General features: G+C 54.3%; 5 protein-coding genes across 5 annotated transcripts; 2 read left to right on the top strand and 3 right to left on the bottom strand.

Annotated features, from left to right (window-relative positions):
* Positions 1 to 329: 329 nt before the first annotated feature.
* Positions 330 to 2,000, bottom strand: EV422DRAFT_567880 (mitochondrial carrier domain-containing protein; the record flags this gene model as incomplete). Its single annotated transcript, XM_053072587.1, has 4 exons — positions 330 to 540; positions 621 to 1,135; positions 1,219 to 1,521; positions 1,848 to 2,000. The coding sequence occupies 4 exons, from the start codon at positions 1,998 to 2,000 to the stop codon at positions 330 to 332; spliced, it is 1,182 nt and encodes a 393-aa protein (XP_052925177.1).
* A 1,312-nt stretch (positions 2,001 to 3,312) lies between these two features.
* EV422DRAFT_70732 (kinase-like domain-containing protein) lies at positions 3,313 to 5,708 on the top strand. The gene is made up of 5 exons (XM_053074332.1): positions 3,313 to 3,623; positions 3,713 to 3,899; positions 3,994 to 4,095; positions 4,193 to 4,959; positions 5,043 to 5,708. Exons 1-5 carry the CDS (start codon positions 3,402 to 3,404, stop codon positions 5,517 to 5,519), a joined length of 1,755 nt encoding a protein of 584 aa, XP_052925176.1. The 5' UTR covers positions 3,313 to 3,401; the 3' UTR covers positions 5,520 to 5,708.
* A 501-nt stretch (positions 5,709 to 6,209) lies between these two features.
* On the bottom strand, positions 6,210 to 7,372 carry EV422DRAFT_70713 (uncharacterized protein). The gene is made up of 5 exons (XM_053074331.1): positions 7,157 to 7,372; positions 6,819 to 6,857; positions 6,695 to 6,724; positions 6,527 to 6,625; positions 6,210 to 6,438 (listed from the first exon to the last, which is right to left on the bottom strand). Exons 1-5 carry the CDS (start codon positions 7,353 to 7,355, stop codon positions 6,404 to 6,406), a joined length of 402 nt encoding a protein of 133 aa, XP_052925175.1. The 5' UTR covers positions 7,356 to 7,372; the 3' UTR covers positions 6,210 to 6,403.
* A 5,271-nt stretch (positions 7,373 to 12,643) lies between these two features.
* On the bottom strand, positions 12,644 to 13,976 carry EV422DRAFT_70737 (ATP adenylyltransferase-domain-containing protein). Its single transcript, XM_053074333.1, has one exon. The coding sequence runs from the start codon at positions 13,778 to 13,780 to the stop codon at positions 12,716 to 12,718; it is 1,065 nt and encodes a 354-aa protein (XP_052925174.1). The 5' UTR covers positions 13,781 to 13,976; the 3' UTR covers positions 12,644 to 12,715.
* A 740-nt stretch (positions 13,977 to 14,716) lies between these two features.
* On the top strand, positions 14,717 to 17,239 carry EV422DRAFT_530920 (uncharacterized protein). Its single transcript, XM_053070436.1, has 3 exons — positions 14,717 to 15,411; positions 15,496 to 16,428; positions 16,630 to 17,239. The coding sequence occupies exons 1-3, from the start codon at positions 15,120 to 15,122 to the stop codon at positions 16,953 to 16,955; spliced, it is 1,551 nt and encodes a 516-aa protein (XP_052925173.1). The 5' UTR covers positions 14,717 to 15,119; the 3' UTR covers positions 16,956 to 17,239.
* The last annotated feature ends 22 nt before the right edge of the window (positions 17,240 to 17,261 follow it).

The raw sequence follows: 17,261 nt of genomic DNA, 5'->3' as shown, positions 1-17,261 counted from the left end.
TCTGCTTTATCTGGCTCGCTCTGGCTACATTCGTCCTCGGCTTCTTTCGTCCATCTCGCCGTCGCTGGTTTCGCGTGTTACGCTACCAAAATCATCACGAGTTCTTCCTCCAAGAGCTCTGCCGGAACGTCTGCAGCTTGCAAAGAACAGGCTAACGGACGGTATATACTGAGCATATATATTGTGCATGTTTGAAAGCGAGGAATTCAGATGTGTTATCAAGTATATTCGTATATGTACAAGTCTATGAATAACATCTACCTCACCGGCAGTCATCTAATCTACCCGCCACCCAAATACACCGTATGTCAAAAAACACCACTCAACGCCTACGAATTAAACCCGCGACACCAAGCCAACATCTGCTCATACACCAAGAAATTGATCGAATGCACGGGAAACGACCGCAGCAGCTGCGGGCCGATGCCGACGTAGAAGCCGCGGATGCCTTGTTTCGCCCAGCGCGCGCGGATGAAGTGCAGGGAGGATTTGTATTTGGGTTGGTCGTGCAGGGCTTCGCGTTGGATTACTGATTTCGTTCTGTGGTTTTGCGAGATGGGGAAGGGAGTCAGACAGGTGGGAGGTGGAGTAAGAAAGTGATGAGATGAGTTCAGACTTACATGTCAATAGGAAACAAAACAACCCACGAACAGGTCCCCGCCAGCCCTCCAGCAAGCATATGCGTCAACGGCCCCGCGGTCGCTCCCGTCGGGGTCATAAGATGCTTCACAGTCTCATACCCACAAAAGTACATCCCCGTCCCTAGCGCGTCGCGGAGGAGATGCATGGGGAAACCGGAGTAGAGGCCTTGTGGGCCTTTGAGGACTACGATGTGTTTTGCCCATTGAGCTGTGGATTTGGTGGTTTGGGGTGAGGAGGCAGGTGTTGAAGGTGGGGAGGGTCGAGATATTATTGGTGTCGATGATGTTTTGGGCGGTTGTGTTGATGATGATCCGTGAGATGAGCCGTGGGATGGTCTCCGTGTGCTCTCTGCTACGGATTTGGGATCCACGGTGGTTGCGCCTTCGCCTAGCCCTGCTGCTGCTGTTGGTACGGACTTTATCGCTTCTTCGGCGATTTTCGTTGCTGCTGCATTTGATGGTGTGAATGATAAACGTTCGAGTTGTTTTTGCACCTGTGAAGTGAACCGTTTTAGCTCATTTGCCGCAATCTGCTGCCGCGGCGCCACTGCCGAATCCTCAGTTCTCCACCTCATACCTTAATGAACTCAATCGGAGCATTCAAAGTCGCCAGCACCATCCCCGAGAAACTCCCCGACAGCGAGCTCTGTATCATAATAGCCGTCAAAGGATCCATCCCCGACGGCAGGAACCCCTTAATCTCCGATTTCCCGCTATTGTACAGCGAAAACGATATCGATCGCAGCACAGCGACGGAGGTGGCCACGGGAACAACTCCTCTGAAAAACCCGGCTATTCCTTCGGCGTTGTATGTCTGGCGCACGCAGGCTATTGTTGAGGGATATCGGAACGCTTGCATTCGCGTTTTAATCGAGTCGAACTGGATGTATGGAGGCATGAATGTCAATGTCAATATCAACCTATCAACCACCATCAATCATCAACCACCATCAAACATCGAGCGTCAACCATCAACAAACTCCGCTCGCGACGAGGATGTTGGGTTGCGGTGAGCAGGAGCATAGCTCGCTTCGCTCGCTAAAAGATCTGACGCTGGCTGAGGCTCGCCAAAAAACCGTGATTAAGGGAAGCATTGCCCCTTTGGCGCAATGAGCCTCGCCTACGGGCTCGCCTGCTTCAAGCATTCCTGCGCCTCGCTTCGCTCATCGCAGTCGCTGGCTATCACTCGCGGCTCACGGTACCTACAGGAAACCCAATAAAAACACAAGTAATGGCAGCAGAAGTAGCGGATATGGTAACCGCATGTTGTCGTACGAGACTTGCAAAGTGTTCTTTTGTGAGGTATCGCTCCACTGTCCCGCCGCCCGTCGTCGTTGTTGGTGGAGCAGTGGAGGCCATGGTGTCCGGCCAGGCCGCGTTACTATGTAGGCAAAGTCGGCCCTCAGCGTCTCCACACAACCCCAGGTTCGCTTTTTTCTGCCCTTCGTGGCTGTATCGCCGTGTAAAGTAGTTCCAGTTCTTTCCCACTGAGCTATTTGACGTCGGCTATGTCGGTTCGCAAGAGCCGATTCGCTGGAGAATGTCGTTCGGAGGACAAAGTGCGAGGGTATTGGGTGTACAGCTAGCTCTTTTGCTCTACCTCCTGTAACTAAGTACATGTACACAATCTAGGCGCAATTTCTACGATGCAGATGCTTCATAAGGCTCGGAACAGCCTTCGCCGGAGGGGAACGTGAGCGTCAAGTCGGGAAAGAAGTCTTTTTCGCATGTGCCAAAATCGCGTGTGAATTATCGCCCTCCCATCTCTCTCGTCTCTCCTGCAAGATCGATGACACGCTCCTAACCCTTAACCCCCTACATGTCTCCGACGACGAGGCCCTCCGTTGTTTATGTGGGAACGTGGATTAAGTCCCACGTTGAGGCACATAATTAATTGCCTGCTGAGGTCACACCAAAAACGCCTCCGCCGTCACTGCCGTCAATCGCTTCCGCTCCACGCTCACGTCAAAAAATCTCCCCAAAAAGAACCTTGCCCCATTGAAGCTTGGGGATTCCACATCTCGTCGACGTCTCCCTCAGACTCGTCTCTCTCGCCCTTGCTACCTCGGGTCTGGGAGGGTGCAGGGCTCCCGATATAAGACCCCCCCCTTCCTACTACACTCCATTCCGCAGCATGTTACTTGCAAAGTTCTTCATTGCTCCTTGGAACTTTACTTCTCTCGCTCGACTATAGTCATCTTTTGGGCTTCATCATCGCCGTAATACGCTCAGTCCTCCTTCGATCGACTATCACGTCGAGCCTGCTGACCACCATGACCAATACAAGCGTCACAAACCTCCTCAACTACCAGCATCAGCACCAGCAACGGCCCCGCAGTGCTCCTGCTCAGAGCGCTCCTCGCCGTGGCAGTGGTGGGTTGGGCTCGGACGGTGACCACAAACGCCATAAGGTGAAGGTTACCAGGAAACTGGTGGTTGAGCTCCTCGAGCAAGAGGCAGAGACGGAGGACGACGAGCCGTGGTTCAAGAAGGTGAGCTACCGAGCGGCAGCGACGGCGACGTGAGCGAGAGCGAGGGAATCCGGACTGCGGCGAGCGAAGCGAGGTGCAGGGATGCTTGAGGCGGGCGAGCGCGAGTGGAGGTGCCCATATTGCGCCGGAGGCGCAATACTCCCCTCAGGACTTCCTTAGCGAGCGCCGGCGAGCGTTCCACATTTTGTGAGCGACGCGAGCTGCGACCGCAGGGAGCGATCTGGTTTTCTTAAGGAACCTCGCCGCACGACTTCAACTTATCTCGTTGATGATTGATGTTCGATGGTCAATGGATTCTGCCCACCGACCACCCGCTGTTCGCACTTCGACTTTTGATGATGGCGCATTCATCATTTTACCACGTTATCGCCATCTAATGCACGACTTTTTCATACAGCGGTACAACCAGTATGAGTCGGAGGGAATCATCGGGACTGGCTTCCATTCCAAGGTCAAACAGGTCCGCGACGTTGAGACTGGCATTGCCTATGTAAGTATCGCACATCCTTCTTCTTTCCTCACCCACAACATCCAATCTCGCACATCAGTCTCATCAAGGTCATCTCCTCATTCCAACAGGCCATGAAGGTCATGAAAAAGGCCCCCCGGCAAAAGTCGTTGCCGAGGTTTAATGCGCCGGGTGGGTCCGACCCCCACCTGGAAAAGATCTACGCGGAGATCGAGATATTCAAGTCCCTGGACCATCCAAACTTGATCCAGCTCCACGAGATCATCGACGATCCCGAAAGGGATAAGATTTACCTCGGTATGTGTTGAGGCCTTGCTCTTGATGAATGCCATGGCTCGAAGGCGTCCGCTGTGTGTTGCTAACTTTCCGCCTATTTCATCGCATCTGACAGTGACGGAGCTGATGGTAGACGGAGCCTGGGATGAAGCCGCCAAATACCATCAAATCCCCATCAGGACCGTATTCATCCAGATCCTGCGTGGCCTTGAATACCGTAAGTGTCTTCTCCTGCATGCATACGGGCATGCAACGTGCTACCATTGGGTATGCAAATTGCTCACAAACCGAATTCCCTCCTTTGTCCCACGCAGTCCACTCAAGAGGTATTGTCCACCGGGACATAAAACCGCAGAACGTTCTCTGCAACGTCATCGAAAACGAGTACAAGCTCGGCGACTTTGGGTCAGCCGTACAGCTTCGTAACGGTCCAGGCACCGCCCCCAACAAGTCCGACGCGGCAGAGTACACAGAACAATCCCACTCCGCGATCGCACCGCGCCCTCCGTCTCTCCACGACGACGATGACGACCAAGAGACCAGCAACCCCTCTGATCTCGACAGGAGGAACGAGGCCGAACTGGCTGCCACTACAGTTGGCACGCCCGCATTCTTTGCCCCGGAGATGATATCGGCGTACGAACATGCCGATAACGACAGCAACAACCGTCACCGTCACAACAACAGCAAACGTTCCCTCAATAAATGCAACGGCCTAGCAAACGGGCGCCCCTCACATGAAGAAGATCCTCATTCGACCCCCAACATGAGCGACAATCCCCTACCACACCTAAAACCCCTCTACCGCCCCGGCACCCCCTCCAGCCCGCCCATCGGCCGCGGAATCGACATCTGGGCCCTCGGCGTCAGCCTCTACATGATGGAACACGGGTTCCTCCCCTTCAGCGGCGCGCGCGAGTGGGAACTGTATAACGCGATATCGAGCGATGAGCTGAGGTTCCCGGAGACGCCCGATATTATGCCTACCGAGGAGTGGGAGGAGATTGTGGAGATGAGGGATTTGTTGGGGAAGATGTTGCAGAAGAATCCGTTGAAGAGGGTTACTTTGCGTGAGATTAAGGTGCGTCTGCTCGTTTTGACCCATTATATGATGCATAGTCTTACTCACTCATATTCTCTCTCACTCCCTCCTTAATCCCACAGAACCACCCCTGGGTCCTCCGCGGCGAATACCGCACCGACGCTCAAAAGAAAGCCGATCTCCGCGGTCACGCCCATTTCGACGAGAACCCCGTCCGCGTGCAATCTTCCCCCACCGTCGTCGATACGACTGTCAATACCAATCCCACTTCAACACCCACAAGCCGGAAAGGATCACAACACCGTTTGGATTCGGCTGTTACCGAGCTGAGGGGTAATTCGGCTTCGTTGGGGAGACTGCCTGCACCCGATGCTGTTGTGGCTGTTACGGGACCTGATGCGGAGAAGGATAAAAAAGATTTCGCGAGTGATGACCACCATGTCGAGGTTTCGAACGTTGCGGAAGATGCGGCGACGGCGGAAAATTCGGCGATCACGGCGGCTTCTGCAAGTGCTTTGGCGCCGCCTACCGCGCCTAAGAAACCCGCTAAATTCCAAACGACATTGCGTCGGCTTTTCTGCTGTTTCCGAAATCGTTGAATGTGACTTTCCCACCGCACGGCCGCGTCACGTTTCCTCCAACTCCTTCGCTGGCATTCTACACGCGCGGAACTCAAACACGCACATACAGACCTCATACATACAACCCCGCACGACATTATCTTGGCCCTGCATAGCTTCGCGCTCTTCTACACATCGCCGCATTCACCTACTTTTTTTTTTGGAATATCTAGCCACTTTGCCTCTATATTGTCTGCGACGGGTACATTGACTTTTCTGCGCCTTTTCCTTTTTGTTTTGGTTTTTGTTTTGGTTTGGGGGGCGAAGACACATTTGGAACTATACCGGCGAATTTGATGGGCAATATATTTGTGTGTGCGTGGGTCACCAATTATTCGTAATGGACGGTCTTGGCCTCATTGATAGATGCCTTGCCGGGATTCGCCTCGACTCGGACCCCTGTATCCTTGTACGTCAATAATGATACTACAATTCGCACCATATTGGATCGCCCGGGATATTTCCGTCATCAATTGTATACACTGAGGAAATATCCCCAGACTCGATATCCACCGGGGGAAGTCGCGATGCTGAGATGCGGGGGATTCTTCAATCGATTTCTTCGCGATACGCATACTTCCAGGTCAATGTTTCATGCTTTGAATATGGATACACGTATCTTCTTCAGTGGTGAACACCACTCCTCTTTATCCGACTAACAATTTGCATAATGTTACTACATATGTGGAACGAAAAATGATGGAAAACGGGCGGTATGTACATGTGATTGGGTTGACGTTTGTGATGGCCTGTGTTGTGCATATATGCTCCGAGGAGCAGAGGCGATGCTCCGGTGGGGATCGGCGGGTGAGAGGACGAAGACGGGGGGACGAGACGGGATGCAACGGTGGAGAGTGTCGGTGTCATGTGAACCGAAAATGATCGGAGCCGATGAAATCTGATGTATGGCATAGATCAGTAAAATCGAATGTGCCACATTCCGAGAGGGAATGCTATCTCAACATTTCTCCAACCCCGGCACTTACATTGTCCCTTCTGGATACTCGTCACATCTGGACTCAGGACAAACACTTGCGCGAAAGCTTTCGTTTGCGCTTGCGCGTGCGCTCCATATTTGACTGTACCTAGAATCAGCGATTCTATGTCAGAGGCGGCCGTAGCGGTAGAAAACAGCCATTGGGAGGTTGGCTTACCGTTTACTGTGACCAGGATTTGGCCCCGGTCTGCGGTGGGATGAAGAGACGATGAGGAGATTGTTGATCAAACAGGGTAAAGAGGAAGCAAGCCACAGATGCCGCAACTGCGTGCGATACTTACCGAGAACTGGTTGAGCGTCATATGTGTGAATGATGTGATCTGGCGAAGAAAGAGGGTGAGAATGTGCCGTTCTCCAAGCTGACTTGGTCCGATGCTCTCTCCGTTAGCGTTCCCAATCCTCCTTGCATGCCATACAGCTGGGCCAACGTGATCCCTCCATTTGTTTGCAGCGATCTCCGCCGCCTCAACTCAAATCGTCGTCGTCGGGGTCATATCCTTGACCCAAAACTCCAACAGTCACCGTCTGCGAAACACCACCCCCGCCTCTCGCCCTATTCACCCTCCTCCTCTAAAACCCCTCTCCCCCGTCCCTGACATCCTCTCATGCCCCCACTCACCCGTCGCAGGCAACTTCAAAAAGAACTCCCCGCAATCTCTCCCAGGCACAGGGTTCCCGTTCCAAAGCAACGTGGAGATCTCCCTGTAGAATTGGTGCATCAGGTGTCGTTGCCGATCACAGACTTTGTAGTAGGCGGGTACGAAGTTGTCGGCGGCTCGTGCGGCGACGAGGGCGGATTCTGCTAATGGGTTGGCCATATTTGTGTGGGACTTTGCTGGGTTATGGGCCGATTCAGTGGGTGCAAAGGAGACTCGTCGGAGTGCGACTTAGAACACTGCTCAACAATGTCAACCTGTGCTCACAAAACGCGGGCATTGAGTTTCACTGGCCCAGCTTCTTTTGAGTATCCAGCACGAAAGCAATGGTTGGGAAGAAGAAGAAGACAGCACCCGCACCAGCGGGCATCACCCGCGGCGTCGCAACCACAAGCACGCAAAAGAAGCCCGGCCCAGCCGACAACAAGAAGCCGGAGCCGGATCCCGGCATTGTGGCGAAGAAACAGCCACTAAAGCAAAACATAGGCAAGGAGCCCCCACCAGAACCGCCAAAGAAGCTGGGAACTCCCACGCGGCCAGGCAAGGGAGGTCAAACAGGGACTGAGGACCAGGAGGAGCAGTTGGCACGTGAAGCGAGCTCTCGTGTGGCAGCGCTGAAAGTGGAGACGGAGTATGGAAAGGACGAGAAGAGGAGAGCAGCGGTGGCCGAGGACGCCTCCATACCTACGTTGAAGCTGAGTGAGCTCGCTCAGACGCAGATATGGAAGTCCGTGCAATTGCAGCAACTTGCTTCGAAGTTTGGTAAGTTCGGGTCTTTGTCCGTGTAACTGCCGTTATAAGTCGACTTGCGGTTCGGTTGCGATATACCGCTTCCCTGACAAAACTGGACTCCCATTCGTTATGTCACTTCTTCTTGAATCGACAGACTGGTTTGGGGCTGAAGTGGAAGAGGAGACATCACAGAACCGCCTGCTCATAACATACCTCACGCTGGAGAAGCTCGGCTTTTCACCGGACAACATTGAGAAGGCGATGAAGGCTGCTGGAGGGCAGAACCTGACATCTATCTTTGACTGGGTGAGAATCATGGCCCTTCCTTCCCGTCAATCCCCGAATGCCTATTTAGACAGACGTTTTTCCAATGATTATGTAGTTGTCGCTTACTGTACCGCTAGAAGAACTCCCGGAAGCGTTTAGAGACAACGCTGCACTCGGTGAAGGTGTGTATATTAAAACAACTTCAAACAAAGAGGAATGGAGAAATCATATTAAGTCATGTGTGATAGAAACTACCGTGAAGCTGGCTAGGGCAGCAGCTGTTAAACCTAAACCCCTTGCCCCGCCGCCGAGAGCACGGACCCCTCCTATCAGATGCCCGCCGATAGAACCAACGACAGCCGAGGAAAAGAAAGCTATACAAAGCTATCTCGTGGATGCGGCGGAGACGTGGACCGTAAGTGACATATAGAAACGTGGGTAGAGAGCATTCTGCTTACGCTTCAACCGCCAGAGTCCCGAGGATAGGGACATGAAGGCCTGGATCCTAAAACAAGCGCGGACGTGGGATGTAGGTTGGCGTACGCACTGGGTATATGAGGTTGCCAGCATTGCCCTTATCATAGATTGATTGTGTAGGAGCCCGACGAGCCAGATGCCGAATCGCAGCCAGAAACGGTCAGACTCTCACCCTCCGAGCTGTACGCCAAGTCGTATATGGACAGCGAGGAATATCGCCAACTCGCCGCGGATGCAAAGGCCCGCAACGACAAAGAGCAGCAACGACATTACGAAACAGCGATGCGGACGGCCAAACAGGACATGGCGCTGGCGCAAAGCGAGAAGAAGTTTGATTTTGGACATGCACGAAAGCTTATTGATCAGGCCGTGCGGGCCAAAGGGCCCGTCGAGAAGAAGCCTGCTGAGAAGGCTCCGCCGGAGAAAGCTGCCCCACCTACTCCGAGTGTGGACGCGGAGGACGACATGGACTTGCTGAGCAAGCTCTTCGACGAAACCGAGACGAAATCGGAAGAAGGAGAGATCAAATTCAACGCTAAAGCGCCTCCGCGAGTGCTAGACCTGTCCATCAACAACTGGACGGGCAAAACGCCACGGCAGTATCTCCAACAGTGGATCGCTAAGAACATCAAAGGGGCTAAAGTCAGGTACAACGTCATCAAAGAAGATCGCTACGGCTTTCGAGTCGGTGTAAAGTTCCCTGGGGCGACAGGCAAGGCTGTGAACGAGAAGACCCGGTTCGAAATGGACGCCAATGACCGTTGCCAGAATGTCCGAGAGGGCGAGGAGTACGCTGCAACAAAAGCGCTTTACACTTTGGCAGCGGGGTTGTCCCTACACCGCAACTTTCCTCCCCCTTACCGAGACCTGTGGAAGGAGTGGGTGGATGCCATTGAGAACGCTGCAAAAACGCAGGTCAACGCCAGCGATGATCGGCGGCTGAACTTTATACGAAGATTCGTCGAGTTCCGCGAAGCCCGTGCGAAGAGGTATCTCGAGAAGCGGCAAGCTTCGCAGGCGGGTGCACAGGAAGAAATCGAAAAGGCAGCACAGAGCGACCACATGTACACACAGCTGGACCCCCAACAGAACAAGAAGAAGATGCAACAACGGACTTCGATGGCCGCTTACAAGAAGCTGCAAGCGCAACGAATGAGTCTGCCAGTTCACCAAATGAAACGCGAGATCCTCGAAGTTATCAGCAAACACCGCGTGGTAGTTGTGTCTGGGGAGACGGGGAGCGGAAAGAGCACGCAAATACCTCAGTTCCTGGTAGAAGACGCCATTGCGAACGGCGACGCCAAATGTCGCGTTGTGTGCACCCAGCCTCGGCGGATCTCTGCCATCTCAATTGCATCGCGTGTGTCAGAAGAAATGGGCGACGTGCCTGGTCGAGTGGGCGGGAACGATTCTTGGGTCGGGTACCAAGTTCGGTTGGAGAATCGGGTCGGAAAGCAAACCATGCTCACCTTCTGCACACTCGGTATTCTGATGAAACGCCTCGAGGGTGACAAACGCCTGCAGCACGTCACGCATGTGGTGCTAGATGAGGTTCACGAACGAAGTTTGGACTCGGATTTCCTGATTCTCATCTTGAAGCGGCTGCTGGCAATCAGAAGCGATCTGCGCATCATTCTTATGTCGGCGACGGGAGATGCGGATAGGTTTTCGTCGTATTTTGAACGGATACCAGGCGTCGGCCATGTCCCTTGTCTCCACGTACCGGGGCGAACCTTCCCAGTTCAAGCATTCTTTTTGGAAGATGCGATCGAAGCCACCGGCTTTGTCGTGGAGAACGGGCTGCGGGAGAAGACGAAGGATGTGGGGTCCGTGACCATTTCCGGCAAAGGCGGCTCAAAGCACACTGTTCGACTGCAATATGACGAAGCTGCGATAAGGAATCAGGCGCCAACGCAGCAGAATGCCACCATCAAAATGGCCAGTCGCCCAGGGCCTACGGATGTGGAGGACGACGATGATGATGAGGATGAAGAAGCGTCGGACTTTGCTCCAGACCTCACTCAATCCTCGCCGACAAAGAATGTGACGTATTCTCCTGAAACCCTTCACGCGCTCTCACTCCTAGACAGGCGGCGAACCAATTTCGACCTTCTCGAGCAGCTCATCACCCACATTTGTCAACAAGACCAGGAGCGCAGCGTACAGGACCACGGGAGCATCCTGGTCTTCCTCCCGGGAATCGCGGAGATCAAAATTATGATGGACCGGCTTGCTGGTGTGAAAGACATGTGGACGCTAGGTTTACACAGTAGCATGGGTACAAAAGACCAAGCCAAGGTGTTTCAAAAAGCACCGCCAGGTCAACGCAAAATCGTCTTTTCCACCAACATCGCGGAAACCGGAATCACGATACCCGATGTGACGGTGGTAATTGACACGATGCGTGCTCGCGAAATACAGCTTGACACAAAGCGTAACCTGACGAAATTGAAGGAAGTGCTGATCAGTAGAGCGAACGCGCTGCAGAGGCGTGGACGTGCCGGTCGTGTGCAGGAGGGCGTGTGTTGGCATCTGGTAGACGGCGACCAATGGGGCCGCGTGGCCCATCATAGGCCGCCGGAGATGGTGAGGGTACCGCTCGAGGAGGTGTGCTTGAGAGTCCGGACGTGTGGATTTGAGGGGACGGTTGCGGAGGTACTGGATGGGTGCGTTGATGCGCCGCCGGAAAAAAACGTGGATAGGGCGGTCAATAAACTCAAGATGGTAATGTGCTTGGAGTTGCTTGCGATCTATTGCGCGTGCGAGTATTGACATGCACAAACTATCAGATACAAGCTTTCACATCCGACGAAAAGCTAACACCGATGGGGCGGAAGCTGTCCAACCTCCCACTCGACACCGGCTTAGGCAAAATGCTTCTCACATCAGTTGCTCTACGATGCCTGGACCCGGTCCTCACCATCTGTGCCGCCATTAGCAGCGGCAAGAGCATGTTCCTCAGCGGAAGCACGGGAGAGGTCTGGCGGCCCTTCTTATGGGGTCTAAGCGACCTGATGATGACCGCAAAGGCTTTCGAAGCCTACCGCGCCGTCAACGGGCCGATGGGGATCCGCCGGCGATGGTGCGAAAACCGGGACTTGAGTTTGGAGGTGATGGTAGCCGTAGACGAGCTTCGCGGCCAACTCCTCAAAGCTCTCTTGGACTGCAACGTGATTAGCATCGACCGCACGAGCGAAGCCGTCAAGCAGCAGAGAAGCGAAGGCAAGAACGCCGTCTTCGCGCTCCTCGAAGCCGCATACAGCGAGAACGCCGCCGAGGAAGAGATTGTCGCCGCGGCTTTAGCGAGCGGCGCATGGCCAAGTCTGTTCGTCATGGACCCGCCGCCGCTTGCGTTGGGACAGGTGGACGTGGCCCCGGTCACGGTGCACATTCCTGGGGAATCGTTACCGTATAGATTGCATAAGAGCAGCCCGTTGGTGAAGGCTTTAGGCGTAAACAGGGTGAAGGAGCTGGGGAAGGAAGGGTGGTGTGTGGCGTACGGTGTGCGCGGCTCGGACGCGGGGAGTGTGTTGAGTTGCTGGGATCTGACGCGTGTCTCCGGTCTTGCGACGTGGTGTTTGTGTGGAATCGGTGTCGAAGCTCAGGTAAGGACGTTTTATCGCCTTTCGAAGAAGCATGATTTCCATTCAATTGATCAATCCAATCATTCCTTGCACAGCACCGGCATGGCACGATCCAGTTTGCATCCCCAACATCCCAGCCTCTATCTCTCATCGCGCGCTCTTCGCCAAGAATTGCGTCCGCGGTCTCGGTCTATGGCAGTATCGTGCGGGAAGCTTTAAGAAAACGGATGATCGGCATGACCGCTGACGAACAGGAAGAGAAACTGTTTATGCATTTCCTATCTGTGTTGCGGCGTGAAACGCTCTTGCAGGGGTAGACGTAGATCATGATGTAGCCTACGTAGGTGGACTCCGTCTCCCGCGATCACGGTGGCGTGGTGTGGAGAGTGATAGTATTGTGAGGATATCTTCCATATACATCTATCTATTCTACTGGGCCCATCGGCTCGGTCGGGTGACGTTCTATTTACTTCCCATCGGGAACCCCACCGCCCGCAGAACATCCACTGGTCCAACTTCCACGGTTCTGCGCAAGCCTTCCTCCGACTTGACGAGCATCATTCCAGCAAATGCCACGGAGTTCAAGCTGAGCAATCCTCCAATAGCTTTCTCGGCTCTACGCGGTACAATCAATAGCAGCTCCTTGGTTAGAACGACGTTATATGATGGTTGTGCTCGTCGATCGACAGCTGCATCGGCACCTTCATTACTGTCAGGCGTGAGCGCAGTATCGATTTCAATTCCCGCATTTGCGAAAGCGCTGGTGAGCGTGTTGGTGTAGATTTGCTCCAGCACGATCCCGCAATCTACTGGCGAAGCAGGGAGAGGAGGAAGGACGGTAATGCTGTGAGCACAAGGGAAGGCGGGAAATGAAGTTGGCGTGCCTATTGACCCTCGAGAGCGATCCTCCTGAAAGTACGAGAGGACGGAGTGGATAGGAGGAAAGACGATGTCCTTATCCTCAGGCGATTCCGGAAGGAGCTGGAGGTGCTTATGTGGTTGACTTGCCCCTGAGTTTGCTCCACAGTTGAAGAAGCACATGTACCGCGGCATGGCTGGGCTCTGCAAAATGGAATGAACGGCCGCAAAGTCGTCACGATTCAGCGGAGAGAGCTGGCTCTCAAAGTCCTTGGTTGTCAGCAGCACGTGTCCTTTTACGATACTGAACTTGTTCAACAACAAATTGTGTTTTGGCAAGTATAGCTCCTCCGTATTCACTTTCAACAGGGGATCATACGGCAGGAACGGATTTGAGCGTAGCACTTTCACCTCTCCGGCTCTCCCATCTCCCTCCTTCGCAACAACGACACTGGGCAAAGAATCGATAGGCGGTGCAGCGGCAGGGTTTGCTATTGGCTTCTTTGCGAGTTGCGGAGCGAGGCGTATTTGGAAGTCAACGGTGACCCCTGTCGGACTGGTGGTGGGAAAGTGGACGGGTATCGAGTGGAGTGATGTTTCTGTCCACGTTACTGCATTTGTCGAGAGCGCTTTGTTGAACGTCGCCAGTAGCTTCTCGTACAGCGGCATTTCGGCAAGTTACAAGGGTTACGCCGATAGTTACAGGCTTTGAACTCAAGCGTTCAACAATCTCGACGGGGTAGACACTAGCCCTAGCACCTTTGTGAATCTCGACAGGCGACGACCGGAGCTCAGGCGATGACGAGTAGATGTCGATGGGGCGCGATCTTCCAGGCGATCTTGGGGAAAACAAGCAGACTTGGTTCAGAAATGAATGTGAAAAATGTAATAAAACCGGCGTAGTGGCCACACACGTGACTGTAGCATTTCCAAAACTTGGTCTTTTGCCTGTACGCAGAACTATTCCCTGTGATCGAGCCATACCCCCTCTAAGGTTTCCGACACATCTTTGCCCCCTCTCCTGATACAGTATTGCTTGACGACAGGCCTAGACTCGCCTAATGCACAGAGGTCTCGGGGTACGCGCCGAGAGAACTCATGGAGGTTTCCAATCTCACGGGCCCAAAATTCTTCCGGGACCTAAAGGAATATTCCTTGCGCTGCCTTTGATGTATATGCAAGCTCGCCATCGAGTATCCTTATCCTTTTGTGTAGACGTGAGACTTGGTTTCCGAATCGAGGTGTTTCCTGAACGCAACGTTTGCAGGGTCCAATGCATGCAACGTGAAGTGCCAGGTAGTGCCGGATATCAGCGGGAAGCGAGAGACTTTTGCCTCTAACAGTTCGTAGTTCATAGAGAGGCTTCTCTGCGTTTGAGGGAAGCGTTGTTCGCCTTCCGACTCACCATACCGTGTGTGAGAAAGCGAGGCATCCCCGCGGGCTGTCGAAATGGTGTCAAAATAGCAAGCAGCCCCTTTTGCGGAACGCGTCTGAAACAACCAACCTCCGTGGACAATGGACATTGACGACCAAGAATTCTTAATTCTGGAAGAGAACATACTGCGGCACGCGTCACGGAGCGTGCAGAGGCAAGCGTTTTTTTCTCTAATTGCGCATAACCATCACATTGATGACATCCACCGTCCACGGCGCATCCATCAGAAAAGGAGGTGAAATGAAAACAAACATCAGGACGCTGCACCGGAACAGCTCATCTTTGTGTTGCTGTTTCATCTACCATGCGGGGACTCTGGACATCAGGCATGCTGCAGGATCCGGGAAGGTGTATGGATTCTATTGCAATTTGAACGTTGCGATGCGGTGAGGTCTGTGCCCCGCATCGCAACGGGCCGCAGATAACCCTGTCCATTCTCGACCGGATTTGGATAAAAAGAAGCTGCTGCCGTGCTCAGTACCGTCCCCATTTCGATCTCTATATATCACGCTCCCAACATTCCCACGACAACCACAACATCCAACCACTGCAACACCAACACCAACAAAAACGATGATACACCCCACCATCCCCGCCCTCTTCCTCCTGGCGGCCATCCCAGCCGTGTTAGGACTGGAGGACCCCCGCACAACAAAAGTGAAGCAAGATCTTCTGGAATTCTGCAGCTCCCTTGGTGGAGCACAAGGCGCCCAAGGTCAGAACTGTTTCGACATCTCTGGCAAGTTTGCGTCTGCAACCCTCGCGGCCAAGGCCAAAGCACCATGTGAGCGCACACAAAGGGCGCAAGAGATTCTGGACAACTTCGGCAACCAGCCAGGGGCAGCGACGATTGCTGATGCTATGGGTGAGTTGTCTCTTGCAGGCGTTCCTGGGCTATGAAAGTCGGATTTGCAAGTCTCATCATCTCTTTTGATCTGAATCATCACAGCCACCGCTCCCATCAACGTCCTCCCTCCAGCGGAGCTACCAGGTCTCGAAATCGCATGCGACACCCCTCTCTCGGGCGGTCAAGACGCTGGCGCTGCCGCACCCGCCGTTGATCAAGGTGCTGCCCCCGCACAGGAAACCGCTGTAGGGGCCGCCCCCGTAGAAGGTACAAACACGGATGCCGCTCCCGCGGCCGAAAACACTGCGGTCGCGAAGAAGGGCAAGGGCAAAGGCAAGAAGGGCAGAGGCAAGAAGGGAAAGAATGCCGGTGGTCAACGTGCTGGCGCAGCCGCACCTGCCGTTGATCAAGGCGCAGCCACAGCCGCACCCGCAGTTGATCAAGGTACTGCCGCTCCCGCCGTTGATCAAGGTGCTGCCCCCGCAGGAGAAACCGCTGTAGGTGCCGCCCCCGTTGACGCCGCCAACCCCGATGCCGCCGCCGGAGCCGACACTGCCGTCGTAAAGAAGGGCAAGGGCGGAAAGGGTAGAGGCAAGAAGGGAAAGAAAGCTGGTGGTCAAGCCGCTGACGCAGCCGCAGCCGCAGTTGATCAAGGTGCTGCCCCCGCAGCAGCAGCGGAAATCGCTGTTGGTGCTGCCGCCGCTGACGGGACAAACCCCGGTGCACGCGAACCCGGTGTAGGCGCCGTCGCCGTCGACCCCAATGCCGCAGCCGCACCCGCCGTCGAAACCGCCGTAGGAGCAGCCGCCGGTGACATCGCCACGGCAACCGAAGCAGCTGCAGGAGCTGAAAACACCGCCGCCGCAAAGAAGAAGGGCAAAGGCAAGAAGGGCAAGAAGGGAAAGAACGCCGGTGCCAACGCTGTCGCAAAGAACGCCGCCGCTAAACAGGCCAAAGGAAACAAAGCGGGTGCCGCTGGCGCCGCCGAGAAGGCAAAGGGCGCGAAAAAAGCTAAAGGAAAGAAAGCCCAAGCTAAAGCAGCCCAAGCCGAAAACCAAGCAGCACAAGCCGCAGGGCAAGCTGAAGGTCAAGCAGCCCAAGCCGAAGGTCAAGCAGCACAAGCAGCCGGTGCAGCCAAGAAAGCGAAGGGCGCCAAAAAGGCCAAGGGAAAGCAAGCCGGTGCCGCTGGAGCGGCGAAGAACGCGAAGAACGCTAAAGGAAAGAAAGCCCAAGCTCAAGCCGCACAAGATCAAGTCGCGAATGCAGAAGGACTAGCCAAACGCGACCCGGCGCTTCCCTGCCTCGACACCGAGCCCGCGATCTCTACCCGCGGTCTGACCCGTCGCGGTCGACACAACCGACGCGAGCTGGCGGCCGTCACTGAAACGGCACAGGAGGTTCCAGCTGCCCAAGAAGAACCCTGCGATGAAGCCGAGAAGAACAATCTCGACGACCCGTGCGAAGACGACGACCAAGCCGATCTCGCTGCCCGTGAAATGGAGGAGCCCTGCGACGATGTCGCCGAGAATCTCGTTCAGCCCTGCGACGATGACGCCGAATGAACAAGTCACTCTCCCCACACATCTGTTTCACCCACATCCCTGTAAATATCCATCGTTTTGGTGCCATTTTCCATCTCTCGGTCGTCCTGTATATATTCATATCTAGACCTAGAGTGGTTGGGCTTGTATATACAAATCTCTGACGGCGTATTCAATGAAAACTCCCTTGTACATACTACTCACACATCGGTCAGACTTTTGGGATTGGCGCCGTAGCTGGCGGAGTGAGACTTGCGTCGTGACGTGAGCGCGTTTCGTCCAGCGTGTTCTGCAGTGGCTCATAGAAATTTGAAATGAGACCTTCTT

Source organism: Fimicolochytrium jonesii (genome assembly GCF_025526975.1).
Source record: "Fimicolochytrium jonesii strain JEL569 chromosome Unknown EV422scaffold_13, whole genome shotgun sequence".
Classification (NCBI taxonomy): Eukaryota; Fungi; Chytridiomycota; class Chytridiomycetes; order Spizellomycetales; family Powellomycetaceae; genus Fimicolochytrium; species Fimicolochytrium jonesii.
This window is presented reverse-complemented; position numbering and strand designations above follow the sequence as displayed.